At 45.2% G+C, this 23367-nt stretch overlaps 1 protein-coding gene and 1 long non-coding RNA gene across 2 annotated transcripts; both read left to right on the top strand.

The window, feature by feature from the left end:
- The first annotated feature begins 5443 nt into the window (after positions 1–5443).
- On the top strand, positions 5444–6914 carry LOC309797789. Its single transcript, XR_014292795.1, has 3 exons — positions 5444–5716; positions 6145–6227; positions 6773–6914. It is a non-coding gene; the product is annotated as an uncharacterized lncRNA (long non-coding RNA).
- A 3652-nt stretch (positions 6915–10566) lies between these two features.
- Positions 10567–14164, top strand: LOC309797790 (interferon regulatory factor 6-like). The gene is made up of 3 exons (XM_082646202.1): positions 10567–10772; positions 11795–11923; positions 13944–14164. Exons 1-3 carry the CDS (start codon positions 10679–10681, stop codon positions 14093–14095), a joined length of 375 nt encoding a protein of 124 aa, XP_082502328.1. The 5' UTR covers positions 10567–10678; the 3' UTR covers positions 14096–14164.
- Positions 14165–23367: the final 9203 nt, after the last annotated feature.

The following is a 23367-nucleotide window of genomic DNA, read 5'->3' as shown; positions in this document are numbered from 1 at the left end:
AGAGCAGAAGAAAAAAAAAATGTGTCTTCCAAAGAAGATCACTAAGAAATCAATCACCTTAGTTATGGTAATTTCAGCTACTGGAAAAGTGAATGTCCGTGTGTGCACTCATGCTCGTATGCCATTGGGCTTTTGGCTCCCCTCAAATGACACTCTCCTGGTGGTCTTCCTCCATCACACACACCTGCAGTGGACTGTTTCCTTGGTCTCAGGAGCCCAGCCCTGGGCCTGATGGAAGATATGGCTTGTCCGGTGAGCTCATCAGCAGTAATAGGCTGGCTGTGCTGACGAGATAGCCCTTCCCTTCCCCTAAGTGAAGGGAAGAGTGGCCACAAGCAGTGACTGAGACAGAGGCTGCCTGAGTCAGGATCTGGGCCTTGCTGCCTTCCCAGGCCTTTGCTAGCTATGTCCCTAGGCTGAATTGGGACTAGGAATCAAGTCCACAGTATTACCAAATCTGGAGCTCTCCAACCCATCTGTATTAGTTTACTAGGGCTACTGCAAAAAAGTAGCACAGACTGGCTGGCTTAAACAACAGAAATTTATTGTCTTACAGTTCTGGAGGCTAGAAGTCCAAAATCAAGGTGTCTGTAACGTTGGTTCCTGCTGAGGACTTTGAGTGAGGAAAGGATCTGTCCCAGGCTTCTCTCCTTGGCTTGAAGATGGCTGTCTTCTCCCTGCGTCTCTTCACATCATCTTCCCTCAATGCCTATCTGTCTCTGTGTCCAAATTTCCTTTTTTTTTTTAGAATGACACACGTTGTATTTGATTAGGGCGCACTCTAATGACTGCATTTCAACTTGCTTACCTCTGTGAAGACTTTATCTCCAAGCACGATCTCATTCTGAGATCCTGCAGGTTATAGGACCTCAACATCTGAATTTGGGGGGGACACAATTCAGTCATAACACTACTCCATCATGGTCTCTCACACATTGCTTTAAACTCCAAAACCTAAGTACCCTGCTTATGCCCCTTCTTACCTGTGACAGCCTAATGCTTCCACATCTCATGTGCTAGTACACAGCTCACCGTAAGCATGCACTTTACGTGGACTGGAGTTCTCTGCAGTGGGAAAGGTGAGAGAACTTTTATCAAGTACCTGTTAAGGGACATACAGGCCTTGGATTTCAGGTAACAGTAGATGTCTGTTTCTTCCATGAGGCAATGCCAATATGGTACTTTTTATCCTCACACCAATAAAAATGGTATTTATACTGCACTTGGAAAGTGCCAAATACTGTTCCAAGCACTTTATATGAAGTAATTTTTTGAATGCCCACAACACGCCTTTGAGGTGGGTACTATTATTTACCTCCTTCTACAGATAAGAAACTGAGGCCCAGACAGCTTAAAAAACTTGCCCAAGTCTGTAGTAACTGATGGAGTTGGATTTGAATCTCAGTAGTTGGCTCCAGAGGCCATGCTTTTAATCATTACCTGATAGTATTTGGAAAAGGCAGGACTATTATTCTCATTGACTAGATGAGGAAACTGAAACTGAGCAGCTAAGCAACTCACTCGGGGTCATAGGGCTAAAAGGCAGAGTGAAGGCAGAATTCCTGCCCTGTAAGCCATGGGTCTTCCCTTAGAAGGGACCAAGTGTCCCGAGTCCCTCCCTTCCCCATACCTCACTCCACTTATACAGGCCCACAGGTATTAGGGCCAACACAGAATCTCTAAATCCTTATTTGTAGTTAACTGTCTCCACATCGCAGGGGGATTATGGGGCATGAAGGAAGGGAGGCACCATCTCGACTTAGATCTAAGTCTTTTCGACTTATTTTTCCTCCCAGTCGCTTCCAGTTCAGAAGACCACTAGCCCCAAGGGGTCAGGTCTAGGCCCCAGTCCCGGAATTTTCTCAGCCCGGATTAGAAGCGGGGGAGGGCAGTGGGGAAGGGGCTGGTGGGGTGCTGGGCTGCCCAGGAACACGGAGTATCATATTTCTCGCAACCCACCAATCCTGAACGCGGGGGGGCGTGGCCACACCTGGGAGGCGTGGCCGGACGGCAGATGGGTCCGCGGCGTCCCGAGGTGAGGCGCTGACGTGAGCTTGGCTCACCTGGGCGGGGAAGGTGAGGGATGGTGTGGGACCGGGAGCGGAGCCTGCAGTGCCTACCTGCGCAGAGCCAGGTGTTGCTTGCCCAAGCGGCCGAGGAGAGCAGTGGCGACGGGTGATCCTAACTGGGGACTTGGTTCGGAGGGACGTTCGCTTCTGGCAGCCGGATTGAAGAAAGGTGGGGACGCCAACGTCTGGAGCCTCGCTTGAGGGAGGGAGGACACGCCCGCCGGTGAAGAAGCGCCCCCTCCAGAGTTTGTGGGGGTGAGGAAAGCTTGCTTAAGGACATCTGTTTGTTTGGGGATAGCCCGTAGGGCTGGGTGCCCATCGCTGTGCTTCAGGTAGCTTTCGGGCGGTCCTAGCCCGGGGGGGCGCTGGGCCCTTACCGACCCCCTACTTCTGTCGACTCCCTTTCCCTCCCGCCCAACTGGAGTGTGACGCTCTCGGGCCCCTACCCACCAGCCGTCGGGGAGCGCTAAGGCTCCTCCACCACGCTGGTCCTCCCAGCGCACCGCTCCGCAGGCCCCTGGATCCCGAAGAGGGGATTTCCCAGGCCGGCCGGCGCTTGATCTTGGTGGGTGTTTTGGGAAATTGCGCGTCGGGCCGGCCAGTAAGTTTAGCCCGTTTGTTTCCCCTCCTGGGATTTGTTTAGCACAGTCAGGCCCCTGCCCTGGGCCTGAGAGACACCCGTGAATTTCCAAGTAGCGAAGCTACGTGCTGGCGAGGGCGGCGCCGGGCGTGGTTGCTCTGGGGGTGAGGCCCTCTTCGCCTGAAAGGGCTGGAGGGCTGGTATAGAGAAGTGGGGAAAGTCTTCCAGGCCTGACTGGAAAGCAGGCCCAGGGTGCCACTGTTTACAGGGAGCCTGCTGTGTGGTAAAGGGGTCATCCCTACCCCAGCCCTGCTCTCTTGGTGGATGTCAGAAGTGGAAGCCAGGGAAGGGAGAGGAAGAAGGCGTTTGAGTAGGGGTTGGTGAAAGCTGATGCCGACCCAGGAGAGTAGTTTTCGATGTTTGTCTCCTGGGTGACAGCAGCACCTCTGCCCTGTAGCTCCCTCTCCAGCCGCCAACCTCAATCAAGCAGAGAGGCAGGGTGTGGGCATTATGGCTCGAGGCCCAGAATTTACCCCTGAACAGGGCTAAACTAAACGGAGGAAAGACTGGGGAACGTGGAAGATGGCATTTCAGGTCTCTCCAGGAGGAAGGGAAAAAGCAGGACCACTCCGGAGGCCTGTCTGCAAGAAATGAGGGTGTGTGTTTTACTCTGAGCAAAACCACTGACGACTGAATCTTGGCTTTGGGGTGGCCGTGTTCCTGGAAACTAGTCTGGGCAGGGGCTGCAGAGGCGGCAGTACAGGTGTTTGTAGGGGACCTGTTCCCTGGAATGGGGGTGTGAGATTGGGTGGTTTATGCCTTGGGGAGGTTGATAGTGTCCCTGCTCAGTGCCCAGTATGAGGGGAGTGGGTGGGTTAAATCTTTGTTCTTTGGCTAGTTGAATACCTGTTGGAGACACAGGCCTTGAATTTTGCTGTGATGGCAGCTAGAGATGCCAGAGCTGAGTTAAAGTAGGCTAAGCTTGTTCTGTGGGCATTGGGATTTGGGTGGTGAGAGTGTTCTGAAAGAGAACTCTGGTTTAGGTGTGTTTAAGGGTGGGTGTCATACAGTCTCCTCCCTAACCACTTCATTGGCCCTCCATGCGGCTTGGATCTTTGTTGATGTCTTTCATTTACTTTCTTGGTGTATAGAAGAAGGGAGGGACTTAGAAGGCTGGGTGCAGTGGCAGGATATGGTACAGCACACTCTGACTGAGCAGTGTTGGGTCCAGGCCCCAGATAAAACACTTTGCTGTGCCTCAGTTAACCCAGCTGTAAAATGGGGCTGATAACAATGGGGATGATCATTTCATTATGAGGATGAAATCAGACACGTTAAACAAAAGCGCATGAAAAAACTGTTAAGCCTATGTAGGTAGAGGATTGTTGTTACCATGGTTTCATTAGCTGAAGGCCATCATCTTTTATATCTCCCAGTGACCAAGAAATGTCTTAGCTTCCTGTGGTTAAAAAAAATACTACTTGTAGTATTTTGTTTTTAAGTTGTGAATCGACACACGGCATTGTAGGAAAATGTGAATCGTATATAGAAGTACTTAGGCACGTATAAAATTCACCCACAGTCCTATCACCAGGTAACCACTAAGAACTTCTTGTCGCATCAATGTATTATTTGTTTCCCTTTCAAAAATTCTCTGTGCTTATGTACACAAGTGCGCGTCCTGTTACAAGATGGAGATACTACTATACAGTCAATATTGTATGATGCCTTTTTCCCCCTTAAGTACATATTTAAACATTTTCCCAAATCCAGTAAAAATTCTTCAGATGCCTCGATGTTAATGGCTACTTGCTATTGCAACCTATGAATGTCTAATTAGATATTTTTCTCTGTGATCTTGGTTGCTTCCAAAGTTTGCCTCTCTGCCTGTTCTTATAGTCTTAGGTGCTGGGTGGCAGGTGGAGGAGATCTCGGTGGACTTTCAGAAGGTGGAGAGGGTTAGCTGTGATGGAGGTGGGGCATAGAGGAGGAGGAGGCTGGGGCAGCATTGCTCCTGTGTACTGCCATCTTGGGAGAATGCTGAGAACACAGGGCTCTAGATCTTAGTCATCGACCTCTAAGGGTGGCTGCCTCTCCCTCCCCATCACTCTGTGCAGTTCCTTGCGTTGGCCTGGTTGCCTTAATTTTTTTTGATGTGCTGTGGATCAACTAGGATAAGCCCTTTTCTTCAAAGCCCATGATCCATCAAGAGGTGGATTTCACGTGTCTGCCAGACCTCAACACAAGACTGACCAACATTGCAACAGAAATTCTCGAAAGCCCCTCACTAGGTGGACCAGTTTGCTGCCCATTTCCCTGTTCTCTTTGTTCTTCCCTTACCCCATCCCCCTTCCTGCAGGCCAGGACTGAGGAAGAGAAGGCTAGAACTTGCCCTGGGGAGAATATGCATTCCCTCCTCCTTATAAGGTAAATGTCCTCCATGGTTTGATAGCTTGACTTTGCAGTCCTACAGAGCAACCTACACCGAGGCCAAGAACATGGGGGTGGGGGGCACTTGAATACCGAGTGCTACCTCACCTACCCACTGTGAACTGCTCCCAGGGGGGAAGGTTTCAGTTGCAGAACTTGGTAATTGGGTCAGAAGGCTCAGGTGAGAGCAGGTCCTGCCTTGCTCTTAAAGTGCCAGTGACCGAGCTGGGCTTGAGTTTTCCCATTTGTTGGGAGCCTGGCTGGGGAGAGAAGTGGCCTTAGGACCCACCCCTTAAGCTAAGTTCCTCCGAGGGGGAGCCTTCGGCTGACTCAGCTGGTTTGGGTTCTGAACCGAGATCCAGGTGGGAATCTTTCTGGGTGGGAAGGTGACTTATTTATCTTCCTTTTCTCAGGTCAGTGGATGTTTGAGCAATTCCAATGTGGATTTCTTCAGGGAGTCTGATGAGAACATTGTGTTTAGTAACTAATGTCGCCCTTGTCACACAGTAGCTGACGGACAAATATTTGTTGAATGAACGTTCTTTTGCAGGCCTGTCTTTCTCACCCGAAGTAAAAACAAAGAGAAATGAGAACGCCAAAAAATCTAAACACAACACCCCAGGCAAACACTTCTCCGGTAACTGCTTTTTCTTTTAGGCACCCAATCTGGGCAGGCCTTTGTTTCCCTGCTGTGAGTGCCGGCCGCTGCCACCAATGTTATCTGCTACACTATGCCCTTTATGAGAATCAACTGCAGACTTTACCCAGGCTGGCTCCAGCAACCAATCAGTTCAATTCAGCCTCTGTGGGGAGGTAAACAGACCCAGGTGAGGAGGCTGTCCCAGCAGTACAGAGCTTGTCTTATGACTGGCTTTAGTACTCTATAGGGTTAGGAACTGTGGTATTTGATCATTCTAGGGCATCTTAGCTTTACCAGACTCACATACAGGGCAGGGTTCTTACACTTTGTCTCCAGTGCTCCCAAGCCTTCTCCTAGACACTGGATTGTCGTGGGGCTAACCAGCTCAGACCCACACACTCCGCATTTTTTTTTTTTTGGTGCAGAAACTTTGGGTGGCCTAGAGAAAGGAAAACTGACTTGAGGCCCAGCTCTCAGATCCCTGTGGATACACTGCCTGCTCATCTATGTAAGTGAGGACTTTGGAACCAGGGACCATCCCTCGCCTACTTCTCTCTCATCCTGATGGTGTCATTTCTTACTAAAATATTCCCATTCACCTTAGTTGTCTAAAAAGAGAGCATGCTTCAAGTTCTTGCCTATATACCTGCTATTTTCGTAACTTTTTTCTTCCTTCTCCCAAGATGAGATTGAAAAGAGCAGTTTCTCTTCTTTTCCCTTGGTACTTGTGGAAGGACTGTTTTCCAGCAGGGATGACATCATCTCTTTATTTTTCTGCCTCAGGATTTAAATAGAAGAAATGTGACCTACTTACGTGATAAGTCTGATTTGGCTAGAGCATGAAAAATAAATGGCTTTGGAATAAGAATCAAAAGAACCTTTTAACCTGTTTTCTTTTCTTCCCCACCTGGCACAGTTTATTCCCATATTTAGTTTCTTTGCTGTAATCTAATGGAACTGTAGCTCTATCATATGGGAACAGTGGCTGGGACCTTTTCCCAGGGGCTGGCCTAATTCTCCTCTCCCCATTTCTTCCCCCTCCCCCCAACCCAGATCATGGCTCTCCACCCCCGCCGAGTTCGGCTGAAGCCCTGGTTGGTGGCCCAAGTGGATAGTGGCCTGTACCCTGGGCTCATCTGGCTACATAGGGACTCCAAACGCTTCCAGATTCCCTGGAAACATGCCACCCGGCATAGCCCCCACCAAGAGGAGGAAAATACCATTTTCAAGGTAAAGGTATTCTTTTACCATCTGACTTGAAGTGTTTTCCAGTTCTCTCAGACCTTTCTGGATTTTTTTCTGTTTTCAATTTTGGCTTGAAGAAGGTACTAGATCCAAAATGCTGATGCAACAAAAAGAATGTTTATGATGGGGGGTGGGGGCAAACTTAGCAGGCATAGTAATTTCTCTTGTGGGGGCATGTCTGTTATGGTTGAGGCCATTTATTCTTTCCTATTGGTGAAAGCTACTCAACTCACATCCCAAGGGATCCCAGGTGTGATTGGCTAAACTCCTATAAGTGTGTGTATGCTGTGTATGTTGTTCTAGAACTCCCAAGGGTCAGCCAGCAATCAACCCTTCATTCGCTCAGGGCTCTTGCTCTGGCCCGGGAATGGCTGTCCAGATCAGGGCAGAACTCCTGAGTGTTCGCAGGCTCCTAACAGCCTGTAGAATGGGTGTCGAGGGCCCTTTGCAAGTTTTTCTTTTGATGTTAAAACCTTTTGCCCCATCCATAACCTCCGCTTAAAAATGAAAGGCGATTTAATTACAGGTTTTTATTCTACAAATATGTTTTCTTAACTGAAGAGTAGCTCTGATGTGAGAGTTATTTTGCTTCACTGAAACTAAGATTGAATCACGTGGCATTTCATAAAATGTCAGTGAAACCAAAGTCTAAGACAGAAGTAGGTGGGAAGCTCGTTGTGGGAAGGGGTATTATGTGGTTTGTAACTCCGGAGCCCATGCCTCTGCTCCAGACCAACTTCTCTGTGCTGGTCAGTCTTCCATCTCATGAGTAGCTTTAGTTCCTGCACTCCCGAGACACGGAGAAATGAGTTTGCCCATTTCTTCCCTGACTGTAAGTTGGAAGTCAGAAGTGAAATCCAGTCCCTGCCCTGAGCCTCTCAAGATTGATGCTCCAGGTTCTTGCTGAGACTGGGCCAGGAAAGGTGGGCTCATACCTCAAAGGAGAGAGAGCCAACTTAGAGTTGTTTCCCACCCAACTCAGTTATATTGGGTGTAGAGATGAGAGGTAGAAGAAAAATTGGCCTGTGAATATTAGAAAGTAAATGAATGCTTTTAATGTAAACATTAAATAATGATATGAAAGTGGTAAGGAAAACATCTGTAAATCAGCACCAACTACTGGAGCTGGCATCAGAGGGGGATGGGCCTGCCCTGGCCCAGCTGGCCTCTCGCTGTGGCCTTGGTCTGAAACTGGACTTGCTGTTGAAGTGCCTGGTGGTGGCTGGCCATGTGGGAGGAGACTGGTTCCTGAAAGCTCCACTCGTGAGAATGTTCTGTATGCTTAGGGCTTGAGGAAAAATTGGCTGTGGGAAGCTGCTTTGTCCTACTTATATCTGTGTATCTGTTTGCAGAATGCTAAGGGAGGGCCTGGGTGTCAGGAGAAGAGTGAGGGTGCTTTCACAGATCCCAAGCTCTGACAGGCCTTTGGCAGGATATGGGGTGTGGGCCGTTCTGACTAGCATTAAGTGGGTGCCTGCTGCATACCCTAGGTCCATTATCTCATTTGCTTCTCGAGAACACTGTAAGGGGGGCGGCACCCTCATGTTACAGATGCAGAAGCTGAGTCTCAGAGGGGCTAAGTAACTTGCCCAAGTCACATAGCCAATAAGCGGTGGGGTTAGGGTTTGAACCCAGGCCTATCAGCTCCCCCATTATCAGACGGCCCCTTCTGACCAGGAGCTGGAAGACCTGGCTTCAGATCCTACTACCATCCCTTGCATGTGTGGTCTTGAACAAGTCACATAATCTCTTTGGGCTTTAGCTTCCCCTTCAGTAAAATGGGGCTAAAACCAGTCTTGCCTGCCTCACAGGATTGTTGTGAGAATTGAGTGAAATCAGTGTGTGGGAAGGGGCTCATAAATTGCCATGAAAATGCAGAGACTGTGTCCATTTTAGGAAGAGAAATAGGGACCTGCCCAGTGACCAGGATCTCAGAGGCAAGACTCAGAATGGGTTTGAATAAGGGATGTTTATAAAGCACAACGATTGTCATGTGGTGGGTACCACCCTCTGCTGCATCAGCCTCAGGTTCTCTGCATCATCTGAGTGGGCCCTGGGGAATGGCTGTGTTGTGAGCAGGATGTTAGTCTGGCTGCTCTCTGTGGAGGGGCAGGGATTCATGGAGCCACAGAAATTTTGCAGACCTGTGCCAAAGTCAGCACAGCCCAAGCCAGCTGGATGGCGCCAGAGCGGGAGTGGGCACAGAGGATCAAGCAAAGAGAGGGGAAAACATGAGGAGGCAGCAGCCAGGTACTGCCAGGGGCAACTGGAGACGTGCCTCTCCGACACTAGGGACTGATGAGGTTGAAATCCCCTACAGGGGGTTGGATGGAATGGAGCCTGCTGAGTGCCCAAGGGCAGCAGCTTTGTCAAACTGCTTCATTCCATACTGCACATCAAGTGGAGGAGCCCCCAGGTCTGAGAAGGTGGTAAGAAGAAATGAGTGCATTGGAGGAGAAGGATTTAGCTCGGCTGTTGAGAGAAGCTTCCTCATGATTGTGAGGCTCTGCAGGGATTGACTGAGGGAGACCAGAGAGCTCAAAGGACGGGGCCGGAAAAGTTCCATTTGGGCTTGAGGAAGTAGTCTAGTTCAGGAGCAGAGGCGGGGAGTTGGGACTGGACAAGCGATGTGCCCTGTCCACTTGAACAAGCTGCCGTGTGCTTCCTGACCTTGAGTCCTCTGCAGAAGACATCCCCCTTTTCTGCACCAGCACATACGTCACAGCCCTGAAGAAAGTGTAGACATTTGAGATACGTTAACAGTGGGGGAGGGCTGATATCCCGTGAACAGACACACAAATGCCTGTTAGACCTGGAAATTGAAAACCAGAGAGGTGGGGCCGCACTGGTCTTGGCCCAGGCCACCAGCCACTGGTGTTCCCAGCAAAATGTTCCCAATGTGGGAGTTTGAGGAAGCAGGGAAAGGCAGGTGGTGTGAGTTTATTAGGACTTGAGGCCCTCAGCCTCGCACTGAGGCAAGCTGAACCCCCAGAGCGTGCTTCCTGCCCTCCTATGGGCTGCTACTCCTAAAGGTACTTGGTTTCAACAGTTATTTGTGCATCAGATTAAAGACTGAAGGGAGAGGGAACAGGAAGCCTAAATTCTTCATATCATACGCCACCTCCCTTTCTCTTCTTATTATATAAGCAATTCATGTGTAAAACAAATACGGCAAACAAAACAAAACAAAACTACCTGAAATCTTGCTATCCAAAAGTTACCATTAGTATTTTGGTGTATACTTGTTCCAGACTTTTCTTTATTTTCAACCCTTCATTAAGGCCATTGTAGTCTTGACAGATGATGCTGGCACAAGCACTTGAGATGAGGCTCCTCTTTTTAAAAGACTGTATTTGCATTTGGCTTAATTTGCCTCCTCTTTTTAAAATACTATATTTGCATTTGGCTTAATTTCTCTCAGGCCCTGCCTTGCCTGGTCCCCAGCGTGGTGTTTTCTGCTGCAGTCTCTGTAAATTGGAGTTGGGGTGATGGGGCGGTCAGGCAGGGCTGTGTGTATCTGTGTCAGTATGAGGGAGGGCGGGCACACTTTCCAGTGTTTCTGGGCAACAAGCAGGCACTCACTGCAGTTTCCTATCCCTCGGGCCTGGGCTGTGGAGACAGGGGAAGTACCAGGAAGGGGTGGACGACCCCGACCCAGCTAAATGGAAGGCCCAGCTCCACTGTGCGCTCAACAAGAGCAGGGAATTCAACCTGATGTACGACGGCACCAAGGAGGTGCTCATGAACCCAGTGAAGATATATCAAGTGTGTGACATCCCCCAGCCCCAGGGCTCTATCATTAACCCAGGTGAGGCCCCAGCTGCTGGGGAGAAGGTGGACAATGTGCCAGGTTCCAGGCTGGGCCCTTAAAGCGATAGTCGACTTGTAAGTTGCCTCGCTTACAAAGTTGAAGACTGGTAAATAAAGCAAGAAATCCTGTCCCTAGAAAGAACCCAGAGAACAAAAGATATAAACTCAGCACAGTCTTCCTGCCCACGCAGTGGAACAGTAAAGCATTAGAAAGAAGAGGGGGTATTGAGTTCTATAAAAAATAACTTCTCTTGGGACTCAACACTGAGAAGAGAGGCCAGGTAGTTTAGAAGAAGGAGGGATTAAAACTTAGAAGGTCTGAGTTATAAACCTCGGTCTTTCCATCTCACTACTTGTGGGACATTGAATCAAGTCATTCAACCTTTTGAGCCTCAGCTTCTCTCACTATAACATCTGGGTTCTCATCTTCCCTGCGTATTTCAAAGGCTGTTCTAAGAATCAATTGACATGACATTATGAAGGCTATTAAGTTCTCTTTATAAATGATGGGTAAGTGATCATTTAATTTGTATGGTATTTTTCCTAGGAGAATACCACCTGATCCCTATATTTACTCAATGTTTAGCAAGTTCCGACTAAGAGCCAGATAATTTAGACTTGACCTGCAGTGAATCTAGTGAGGGTCTGCCATGAGGGAAGGGTCTGTCTTCACAGTAAGCTTATAAAGGAGAGAAGCTGTGCTCCTTGGGTCCTTAGAAGGGATGCTAATGTGTAGAAAGGGGTTTAGAGTAGGAATTAAAAGATTTCTAGGAGAAGGGAGTAGGGTCTGCAGCTCCTGGATAGGGGAGGGGATGAGAGCTTGCACTGGGGCTCCGTAGGAGGAGCTGGGAGTGGGGTGAACACCCTTGGTTCCCACTCTTTGGCATTGAGGGTGCACACTGAACCCAAGGAACCTCTGTGCTGGCGGTGCCTAGCTTGAACAGTGGGTGAGCTGCAGGGATGACAGTGCAACGTGAGCGCCTCACTTTTGACCTTTGTGTGTGTGTGTTTCTCGGGTAGGATCCACTGGATCTGCTCCTTGGGATGAGAAAGATAATGATGTGGATGAAGAAGATGAGGAAGATGAGCTGGACCAGTCACAGCACCACGTTCCCATCCAGGACACCTTCCCCTTCCTGAACATCAATGGTGAGTGGGGTGGGGGTGGGACAGAGGCATGGAGAGGATGTAAGGGGCTTTGATTTTGCAACCGTTGACACCATATCCACCATTGCACTGGGAGCAGCGACCAGGCCCTGGGGCCAGGCTGCCAGTCTGTTAGCAAGTAGGAGTCATAGGCAAAGGAACCCTGTAGGCATAGTTATCCCAGTGGGGTGGCTTCTAGGCAGAGAGAGCATCTTCTGAATCTTATGTGATAATTCAGAGAAATTAAAAAATTAAATTCCTTCTCCATCCCGCATACAAATACACAAGCTGTTATAAATTTTGCTGATTTCCTTTAGGCCAAGTGCAGGGATCATTTTCGTGAATTGTAGGCAAACTCTTCTGCTATTTCCCTCGGTACAAATTTTCTGTCACTGCCTTAACAGCCTCTGCTAAGGCTGTATCATGGGAAACTTGTGGCTCTACAGCTCTTAATACTAGGCTCTGATAAAATTTCTCTACTAGAGACTTTTATCTTTTTTTTAAATTGACTTTTTGAATTCCGCTTCCCAGGAAAGATGAGTTTAGAGGTTGGAGGGTCCCTGTGAGACAAAGCAGGCACTGCATCTCCCATTGCACATTCTGAGGACGCTCAGACACAATGTGAATTGCTCTTCCACAGCATCTTCACTTGAACTTTCCACTGACATGCTCCTAGTCATATGACTTGCATTCAGTTGAGTAGCTTTTCACTACTTTTCTAAGTTCCATCTGGCTGCTAGGGTCAAATGAGATACTTTTGTCACCTAGAAAAATTAGTATATCAAGATGATTCCTGTAGGATTTTGGAGTACCCTTCCCTAGGTGATGCCCCTTTTGAGAATCAGGAAATGACTCTTATCTGTCTACTTGCCCTCCTTGACTTACCCTGTCATTTATAACCTTGCAACCAAGTGATGAGTAAAGACAACGATCATAGAGCTCTCTCAGGTTAATATTGCCACAGCTACATTCCCACTTGGTGCAATTTTAAGATTTGGACATTTGGAAATGTGAGATCCTTTCCCAAATCTTTGGCTCACTCATTCTGTTATTCTCACCCCTTAAAAGGATGCAACCCGTTTCCAGGATCATGATTTCACTTTTTTTTTTTCATGTTTTTTTAAAGCTAATATTGTGTGTCCTTACGTTATGGGCCACCTTGGATCCTTTATGGAAACATGTGAACATATATTAAAAATAAAAAAGTAAAATGGGTACATAGATATAACCAGACTCGTACACAAAGGGTCAAAGAAACCTTAACCTCTGATTTCAGAGCTGTTGGGCAGAGGAAGAAGAATTGTTGAAGGATAGATGCTTAAAAGGTGAGGCTAGGGGGAAAAATCTGTAAACTTTGGAGTGAGCCAACTTTGACAATAGCAGGGATATAGGATGTGTTTTTCATTCTCTCTTTTAAAAGCTTTAACTGGATACTTTTGAATAAATAATACTCTTACATGGTTTAAAATTCATAATGGTACAAAAAGGAAATCAGCTGAAAGGTTTTCCTTCTAACCTGTCTGAACAGTTCCTTCCCTGGAAGAGAGACAGATCTTTCCAGGTTCTTGAGTATCCTTCCAGATGTTTCATGCATGTAAAAAAGTATGTGTTTGTTTTTAAAGGAATTTCTATACATTAACATTTACTTGAAGCTAATCAACCAATTTAGTTGAGTTCATTTTACGGAAGACAACCAGTTTCTGTTTAATTGCTGGGTTCAAATTTTGTAACAGGGAATCTCTCATTCATGCCTGTTCTAATTTAACCCCAGGGAGTGCCCACTTGTCTGTTAATCATCAGCAAATGCATGTTTTCAGAATTATGAGTTTATGAGAGAACTAATAAGATTAGGAAGCAGAAGCAGCAGAGCCTTATTTCTTTTGGTGTTTGTTGGGGGAATTACTGATGGGCTACCACACTGAGTTGTGGTCCAGTGTTGGACCTTTTAGGTTTGAGAGCTTCGGAGCCAAGTGATATGCATGTGTGGTGCTCCTGCCTGCTCACCCACATCCTTCTGTTCTAGGTTCTCCCATAGCACCAGCCAGTGTGGGCAACTGCAGCCCCGAAGCAGTGTGGCCCAAAACAGAACCTCTGGAGATGGAAGTACCCCAGGCACCTATACAGCCTTTCTATAGCTCTCCAGAGCTGTGGATCAGCTCTCTCCCAAGTAAGTGAGCCTTGATTTTCTAGCTGGATCTTCAGCTCCTATTACAGTCCATTTCCTGCCCCACCTTCTGCCTCCATTTCTTTGCCATGTATAGAATAGTCCCCCAGGCAGCCTCTGTGTCTGGTTCCTGGCTGGCTGAAGAGTCACCAGGAACTAAAGAAACATTAGCCCATACCTACTTGCCCATGGAGATGCTCTGATTGGTGCTGTGCAGCTCTAGGTTACTCACCTGTTAGGTGGGTGGAAGGCCTGGGTTTATCAGTTTGCCCAGGGGACTTGTGGGATGGGGAAGTTAATGACTGTGGATTTGGTCAAGGAGGCCCTTGGGTTTTGAGGGACTTTAGGACCCAGAGAAAAATCTCTTTCAGAATTGGGTACACATTGATCTCAGTGAAGAATCATTGTCATTGCACCTCCCTTTCACACTACACATGGTAGGGGAGGTGCGGGGGGGAGTACTAGCATTTTGTCCAAGAGGCTGATAGCTTTGATAAGGCCTATAGGGTTCAATGGACACTTGCTGAGTGAAAATTTACTTTGTTGTGAACTGTGTCCTTCTGTGATATATTATTAGAACATATCAATGGTGTGTGCTCATCTGTGTAATTTTCAGAAATATGCCTTGGTATTTCTTATTGTTCCTCTGGTGTCTTTAAACAGTAATTCAAAAATGATACACAGGGCTTCCCTGGTGGTGCAGTGGTCCCGGGTCTGCCTGCCGATGCAGGGGATGCGGGTTCGTGTCCTGGTCCGGGAGGATCCCACGTGCCGTGGAGCGGCTGGGCCCGTGAGCCGTGGCCACTGCGCCTGCGAGTCCGGAGCCTGTGCTCCACAGCAGGAGAGGCCACAACAGTGAGAGGCCCGCATACCGCAAAATAAAAAATAAAAAAAATTTTTTAAAAAAAGTTACATAGGGACTTCCGGGTAAGATGGCGGAAGAGTAAGACACGGAGATCACCTTCCTCCCCACGGATACACCAGAAATACAGCTACACGTGGAACAACTCCTACAGAACACCTACTGAACGCTGGCAGAAGACCCCAGACCTCCCAAAAAGCAAGAAACTCCCCACATACCTGGGTAGGGCAAAGCGGAGAGATCCGCACACAGAGGATCGGTGCCGAGCGGCACTCACCAGCCCGAGAGGCGTGTCTGCTCGCCCGCCGGGGCACGCAGCGCTGGAAGCTGAGGCTCGGGCTTCGGTCAGAGCGCAGGGAGAGGACTGGGGCTGGTGGCGAGAACTCAGCCTGAAGGGGGCTAATGTGACACAGCTAGCCGAGAGGGAGTCCAGGAAAACTCTGGAGCTGCCGAAGAGGCAAGAGACTTTTTCTTCCCTCTTGGTTTCCTGGTGCGCGAGGAGAGGGGATTAAGAGCGCTGCTTAAAGGGGCTCCACGGACGGGCGTGAGTCGCGACTGAAAGCGCGGAGCCCAGTGACAGGCGTGGGATGCTGGGGCTGCTGCTGCCGCCGCCAAGAAGCCTGTGTGTGAGCGCAGGTCACTGCCCACACCGCCCTTCCGGGAGCCTGTGCAGCCCACCACTGCCGGGGTCCCGGGATCCAGGGGCGGCTTCCCTGGGAGAACGCACGGCGCGCCTCGGGCTGGTGCAACGTCACGCCGACCTCTGCCGCTGCAGGCTCGCCCCGCACTCTGTGCCCCTCCCTCCCTCCCGGCCTGAGTGAGCCAGAGTCCCCGAAGAGGCTGCTCCTTTAACCCTGTCCTATCTGAGCGAAGAACAGACGCCCTCCGGCGACCTACACGCAGAGGCGGGGCCAAATCCAAAGCTGAGACCTAGGAGCTGTGAGAACAAAGAAGAGAAAGGGAAACCTCTCCCAGCAGCCTCAGAAGCAGCGGATTAAAGCTCCACAATCAACTTGATGTACCCTGCATCTGTGGAATACATGAATAGACAACACATCATCCCAAATTGAGGAGCCAGGAGTCAGTGCTGTGCCTCTGAGGTGGGAGAGCCAACTTCAGGACACTGGTCCACAAGAGACCTCCCAGCTCCACATAATATCAAACGGCGAAAATCTTCCAGAGATCTCCATCTCAACACCAGCACCCAGCTTCACTCAACGACCAGCAGGCTACAGTGCTGGACACCCTAAGCCAAACAACTAGCAAGACAGGAACACAACGCCACCCATTAGCAGAGAGGTGGCCTAAAATCATAAAAAGTCCACAGACACCCCAAAACACACCACCAGACGTGGACCTGCCCACCAGAAAGACAAGATCCAGCCTCATCCACCAGAACACAGGCACTAGTCCCCTCCACCAGGAAGCCTACACAACCCACTAAACCAACCTTAGCCACTGGGGACAGACACCAAAAACAACGGGAACTACAAACCTGCAGCCTGCAAAAAGGAGACCCCAAACACAGTAACATAAGCAAAATGAGAAGACAGAAAAACACACAGCAGGAGAAGGAGCAAGATAAAAACCCACCAGACCTAACAAATGAAGAGGTAATAGGCACTCTACCTGAAAAAGAATTCAGAATAATGATGGTAAAGATGATCCAAGATTCTATTTCCCAGATACAAAATCTTGGAAATAGAATAGACAAAATGCAAGAAACAGTTAACAAGGACCTAGAAGAACTAAAGATGAATCAAGCATCGATTAAAAACACAATACATGAAATAAAAAATACTCTAGATGGGATCAATAGCAGAATAACTGAGGCAGAAGAACGGATAAGTGAGGTGGAAGATAAAATAGTGGAAATAACTGCTGCAGAGCAAAATAAAGAAAAAAGAATGAAAAGAACAGAGGACAGTCTCAGAGACCTCTGGGACAACATTAAACGCACCAACATTAGAATTATAGGGGTTCCAGAAGAAGAAGAGAAAAAGAAAGGGACTGAGAAAATATTTGAAGAGATTATAGTTGAAAACTTCCCTAATATGGGAAAGGAAATAGTTAATCAAGTCCAGGAGGCACAGAGAGTCCCATACAGAATAAATCCAAGGAGAAATACGCCAAGACACATATTAATCAAACTGGCAAAAATTAAACACAAAGAAATCATATTAAAAGCAGCAAGGCAAAAACAACAAATAACACACAAGGGAATCCCCATCAGGATAACAGCTGATCTCTCAGCAGAAACTCTACAAGCCAGAAGGGAGTGGCACGACATAATTAAAGTGATGAAGGAGAAAAACCTGCAACCAAGATTACTCTACCCAGCAAGGATCTCATTCAGATTTGATGGAGAAATTAAAACGTTTACAGACAAGCAAAAGCTGAGAGAGTTCAGCACCACCAAACCAGCTTTACAACAAATGCTAAAGGAATTTCTCTAGGCAAGAAACACAACAGAAGTAAAAGACCTACAATAATGAACCCAAAACAATTAAGAAAATGGGAATAGGAACATACATATCGATAATTACCTTAAATGTAAATGGACTAAATGCTCCCACCAAAAGACACAGAGTGGCTGAATGGATACAAAAACAAGACCCATCTATATGCTGTCTACAAGAGACCCACTTCAGACCTAGAGACACATACAGACTGAAAGTAAGGGGATGGAAAAAGATATTCCATGCAAATGGAAACCAAAAGAAAGCTGGAGTAGCAATTCTCATATCAGACAAAATAGACTTTAAAATAAGGACTACTAGAAGAGACAAAGAAGGACACTACATAATGATCAAGGGATCGATCCAAGAAGAAGATATAACAATTGTAAATATTTATGCACCAAACATAGGAGCACCTCAATACATAAGGCAAATACTAACAGCCATAAAAGGAGAAATCGACAGTAACACACTCATAGTAGGGGACTTTAACACCCCACTTTCACCAATGGACAGATCATCCAAAATGAAAATAAATAAGGAAACACAAGCTTTAAATGATACATTAAACAAGATGGACTTAATTGATATTTATAGGACATTCCATCCAAAAACAACAGAATACACATTTTTCTCAAGTGCTCATGGAACATTCTCCAGGATAGATCATATCTTGGGTCACAAATCAAGCCTTGGTAAATTTAAGAAAATTGAAATTGTATCAAGTATCTTTTCCGACCACAATGCTATGAGACTAGATATCAATTACAGGAAAAGAGCTGTAAAAAATACAAACACATGGAGGCTAAACAATACACTACTTAATAACGAAGTGATCACTGAAGAAATCAAAGAGGAAATTAAAAAATACCTAGAAACAAATGACAATGGAGACACGACGACCCAAAACCTATGGGATGCAGCAAAAGCAGTTCTAAGAGGGAAGTTTATAGCAATACAATCCCACCTTAAGAAACAGGAAACATCTCGAATAAACAACCTAACCTTGCACCTAAAGCAATTAGAGAAAGAAGAACAAAAACATCCCAAAGTTAGCAGAAGGAAAGAAATCATAAAAATCAGATCAGAAATAAATGAAAAAGAAATGAAGGAAACGATAGCAAAGATCAATAAAACTAAAAGCTGGTTCTTTGAGAAGATAAACAAAATTGATAAACCATTAGCCAGACTCATCAAGAAAAAAAGGGAGAAGACTCAAATCAATAGAATTAGAAATGAAAAAGGAGAAGTAACAACTGACACTACAGAAATACAAAAGATCATGAGAGATTACTATAAGCAACTCTATGCCAATAAAATGGACAACCTGGAAGAAATGGACAAATTCTTAGAAATGCACAACCTGCCAAGACTGAATCAGGAAGAAATAGAAAATATGAACAGACCAATCACAAGCACTGAAATTGAAACTGTGATAAAAAATCTTCCAACAAACAAAAGCCCAGGACCAGATGGCTTCACAGGCGAATTCTATCAAGCATTTAGAGAAGAGCTAACACCTATCCTTCTGAAACTCTTCCAAAATATAGCAGAGGGAGGAACACTCCCAAACTCATTCTACGAGGCCACCATCACCTTGATACCAAAACCAGGCAAGGATGTCACAAAGAAAGAAAACTACAGGCCAATATCACTGATGAACATAGATGCAAAAATCCTCAACAAAATACTAGCAAACAGAATCCAACAGCACATTAAAAGGATCATACACCATGATCAAGTGGGGTTTATTCCAGGAATGCAAGGATTCTTCAATATACGCAAATCAATCAACGTGATACACCATATTAACAAACTGAAGGAGAAAAACCATATGATCATCTCAATAGATGCAGAGAAAGCTTTCGACAAAATTCAACACCCATTTATGATAAAAACCCTGCAGAAAGTAGGCATAGAGGGAACTTTCCTCAACATAATAAAGGCCATATATGACAAACCCACAGCCAGCATCGTCCTCAATGGTGAAAAACTGAAACCATTTCCACTAAGATCAGGAACTAGACAAGGTTGCCCACTTTCACCACTCTTATTCAACTTAGTTTTGGAAGTTTTAGCCACAGCAATCAGAGAAGAAAAGGAAATAAAAGGAATCCAAATTGGAAAAGAAGAAGTAAAGCTGTCACTGTTTGCAGATGACATGATACTATACATAGAGAATCCTAAAGATGCTACCAGAAAACTACTAGAGTTAATCAATGAATTTGGTAAAGTTGCAGGATACAAAATTAATGAACAGAAATCTCTGGCATTCCTATATACTGATGATGAAAAATCTGAAAGTGAAATCAAGGAAACACTCCCATTTACCATTGCAACAAAAAGAATAAAATATCTAGGAATAAACCTACCTAAGGAGACAAAAGACCTGTATGCAGAAAATTATAAGACACTGATGAAAGAAATTAAAGATGATACAAATAGATGGAGAGATATACCATGTTCTTGGATTGGAAGAATCAACATTGTGAAAATGACTCTACTACCCAAAGCAATCTACAGATTCAATGCAATCCCTATCAAACTACCAATGGCATTTTTCACAGAACTAGAACAAAAAATTTCACAATTTGTATGGAAACACAAAAGACCCCGAATAGCCAAAGCAATCTTGAGAACGAAAAATGGAGCTGGAGGAATCAGGCTCCCTGACTTCAGACTATACTACAAAGCTACAGTAATCAAGACAGTATGGTACTGGCACAAAAACAGAAAGATAGATCAATGGAACAGGATAGAAAGCCCAGAGTTAAACCCACGGACATATGGTCACCTTATCTTTGATAAAGGAGGCAGGAATGTACAGTGGAGAAAGGACAGTCTCTTCAATAAGTGGTGCTGGGAAAACTGGATAGGGACATGTAAAAGTATGAGATTAGATCATTCCCTAACACCATACACAAAAATAAGCTCAAAATGGATTAAAGACCTAAATGTAAGGCCAGACACTATCAAACTCTTAGAGGAACACATAGGCAGAACACTCTATGACATAAATCACAGCAAGATCCTTTTTGACCCACCTCCTAGAGAAATGGAAATAAAGACAAAAATAAACACATGGGACCTAATGAAACTTAAAAGCTTTTGCACAGCAAAGGAAACCATAACCAAGACCAAAAGACAACCCTCAGAATGGGAGAAAATATTTGCAAATGAAGTAACTGACAAAGGATTAATCTCCAAAATTTATAAGCAGCTCATGCAGCTCAATATCAAAAAAACAAACAACCCAATCCAAAAATGGGCAGAAGACCTAAATAGACATTTCTCCACAGAAGATATACAGACTGCCAACAAACACATGAAAGGATGCTCAACATCTTTACTCATTAGAGAAATGCAAATCAAAACTACAATGAGATATCATCTCACACCAGTCAGAATGGCCATCATCAAAAAATCTAGAAACAATAAATGCTGGAGAGGGTGTGGAAAAAAGGGAACACTCTTGCACTGCTGGTGGGAATGTGAATTGGTACAGCCACTATGGAGAACAGTATGGAGGTTCCTTAAAAAACTACAAATAGAACTACCATATGACCCAGCAATCCCACTACTGGGCATATACCCTGAGAAAACCATAATTCAAAAAGAGACATGTACCAAAATGTTCATAGCAGCCCTATTTACAATAGCCCGGAGATGGAAACAACCTAAGTGTCCATCATCGGATGAATGGATAAAGAAGATGTGGCACATATATACAATGGAATATTACTCAGCCATAAAAAGAAATGAAATTGAGCTATTTGTAATGAGGTGGATAGACCTAGAGTCTGTCATACAGAGTGAAGTAAGTCAGAAAGAGAAAGACAAATACTGTATGCTAACACATATATATGGAATTTAAGAAAAAAAAATGTCATGAAGAACATAGGGGTAAGACAGGAATAAAGACACAGACCTACTAGAGAATGGACTTGAGGATATGGGGAGGGGGAAGGGTAAGCTGTGACAAAGTGAAAGAGCGGCATGGACATATATACACTGCCAAACGTGAGGTAGATAGCTAGTGGGAAGCAGCCGCATACCACAGGGAGATCAGCTCGGTACTTTGTGACCGCCTGGAGGGGTGGGATAGGGAGGGTGGGAGGGAGACGCAAAAGGGAGGGGATATGGAAACATATGTATATGTATAACTGATTAAATTTGTTATAAAGCAAAAAAATAAAATAAAATTAAATTAAAAAAAAAGTTACATATTTTATTAAACACACAAAAATAATAATAATAAAGATATTTAGATTGTCAAAAGATTACATATTTTAACTTTTGGCATCATCTTATGGATGGAGAGGTTCCACATGTTTATTGGTCTTTTGAAGTGATAAGTTGAAACATTTTTATCCTATAGATATACTTGTGAAATTATACCAGACAAAAACTCACTGAAAGCACTCCTTCATATTCATACAACTGCAGATCCAACTGAGGATCCATTACCTCCACCACTGACAGGTCACAAGGGCTAAAATAATAGTGACAGCTAACATGTACTGAGTACTATATAAGTGTTAGGTCATATAATCTTTAAACAATCCCATAGGGTAGGGATTATCATTATAGTCATTTCACAGAGGAAGAAACTGAGATGTAAAGAGGTTAAATAATTTACTAAACTGAAACAGGCAGTAAAGGTGAAGCCAGGCTTCCAACACAGGCAGGCCTACTTTGGAGCACCCTTGCTGCTCTATTGCCCTGGGCTGCCATTCAGGGCAAAACCCTTCAGAGTGAGCAACAGGACGTATCAGATATGATACATAAAGTAATTTTGTTCCAAAGTTGAAAGTTATCCCAGCTCTGAATTTATCATTGTAATCACAGAAAATTATAATATTATAACTCATAGTTATTTTTATGTCTATTAAATGGTATTAACCAGTGGTTAATCATTATCCTGAGCAATGCTAGGGAGGCATGGCTGTCATTCAATAATAAGGGAATTATTAAACAGATCGTAGCACACTCACATTATGAAAGATTGTGACAACACTAAAAAGTAAAAATGTGAAAAAAGGTAAAAACATGAAAACTATTTATAATACAGTATCAAGTGGAAAGAAAACACTTAACTGTAGATTCACAACACAAAATCTATATTTAAAAAGAAAAAGATGTGTGCATACAGGCAAAAACTAGAAGGAAATGTAAAAAATATGAAACTAATTTGTGTTTGGGTGGTAAGATGAGGTCTTTCTTTTTCTATTTTAAATATTCTTTTAAGGGTATCAGATTACCCCTTTATAGAACTGAAAAAAAAGAAAATGAAAGAAAATCTGAAGGCCTTCTGACCCATTTTTCCACCAAGCTGCTTTCATTATTGGTCTTCAGAGCCCTGGAATGCTCTCTGCAGAGCAGGCTGACAGCCATCTAACATGTCAGCGCTCTGGTGAGATCAGTCTGGGTTCATTTTACTGCATCAATTCAAATATTCTCTGTTATGGATAATAGATTGTGCTGAGTATAAAACAGATCTGAAAGGTTAGGGTAGAAATGTAGATGTAAGATGTATTGAAAAGGCTCTGGAGGACATTACAGTTGGGGAATGTGAGGCCATCTGTGAAATAATTGGTATTGTTTAACTGAAGCTGTGGCCAAAAAATGACAATTTAAACTAGGAAGGAAAATTGTCAGTTTCAGAAAAAGGATAACACTATCAAATAACCTAATCTTACCAGAGAGCAAACGTCTCTGGAATTACAGTGTTAGTGTGTACGGTTACCATGGTTGAGGTTCTTAGAATTCTTGGCTTCAGACAGTTAGTTACTGGCTCAGACGACCCAGGCTTGTGGACGTGAAGTAGAGTAAGTGGAAGCACGTTTTAAAGAATAGAAGCTTCATATTTTTAATTTCTTCTTAAGTGACTTTTGGTAGCTGAGTAATTTAGGTAAGTATATTGTTTTTAATAAATAAGGTGGCTTTTTAGTGATAAACTAGA

The sequence above is a fragment of the Mesoplodon mirus genome (genome assembly GCF_964341445.2).
Source record: "Mesoplodon mirus genome assembly, contig: HAP1_SCAFFOLD_984, whole genome shotgun sequence".
In the NCBI taxonomy this organism is placed as follows: Eukaryota; Metazoa; Chordata; class Mammalia; order Artiodactyla; family Ziphiidae; genus Mesoplodon; species Mesoplodon mirus.
The sequence above is the reverse complement of the archived record's forward strand: the minus strand, read 5'-3'. Positions and strand labels throughout refer to the sequence as shown.

Bases quoted from the DNA above. Each gene is read 5' to 3' on its own strand.
- LOC309797790 (XM_082646202.1), top strand. From the start codon at position 10,679: ATGTACGACGGCACCAAGGAGGTGCTCATGAACCCAGTGAAGATATAT. The intron at 10,773-11,794 runs GTGAGGCCCCAG...TTTCTCGGGTAG, and splicing joins GGGCTCTATCATTAACCCAG to GATCCACTGGATCTGCTCCT. The intron at 11,924-13,943 runs GTGAGTGGGGTG...CTTCTGTTCTAG, and splicing joins CCCCTTCCTGAACATCAATG to GTTCTCCCATAGCACCAGCC.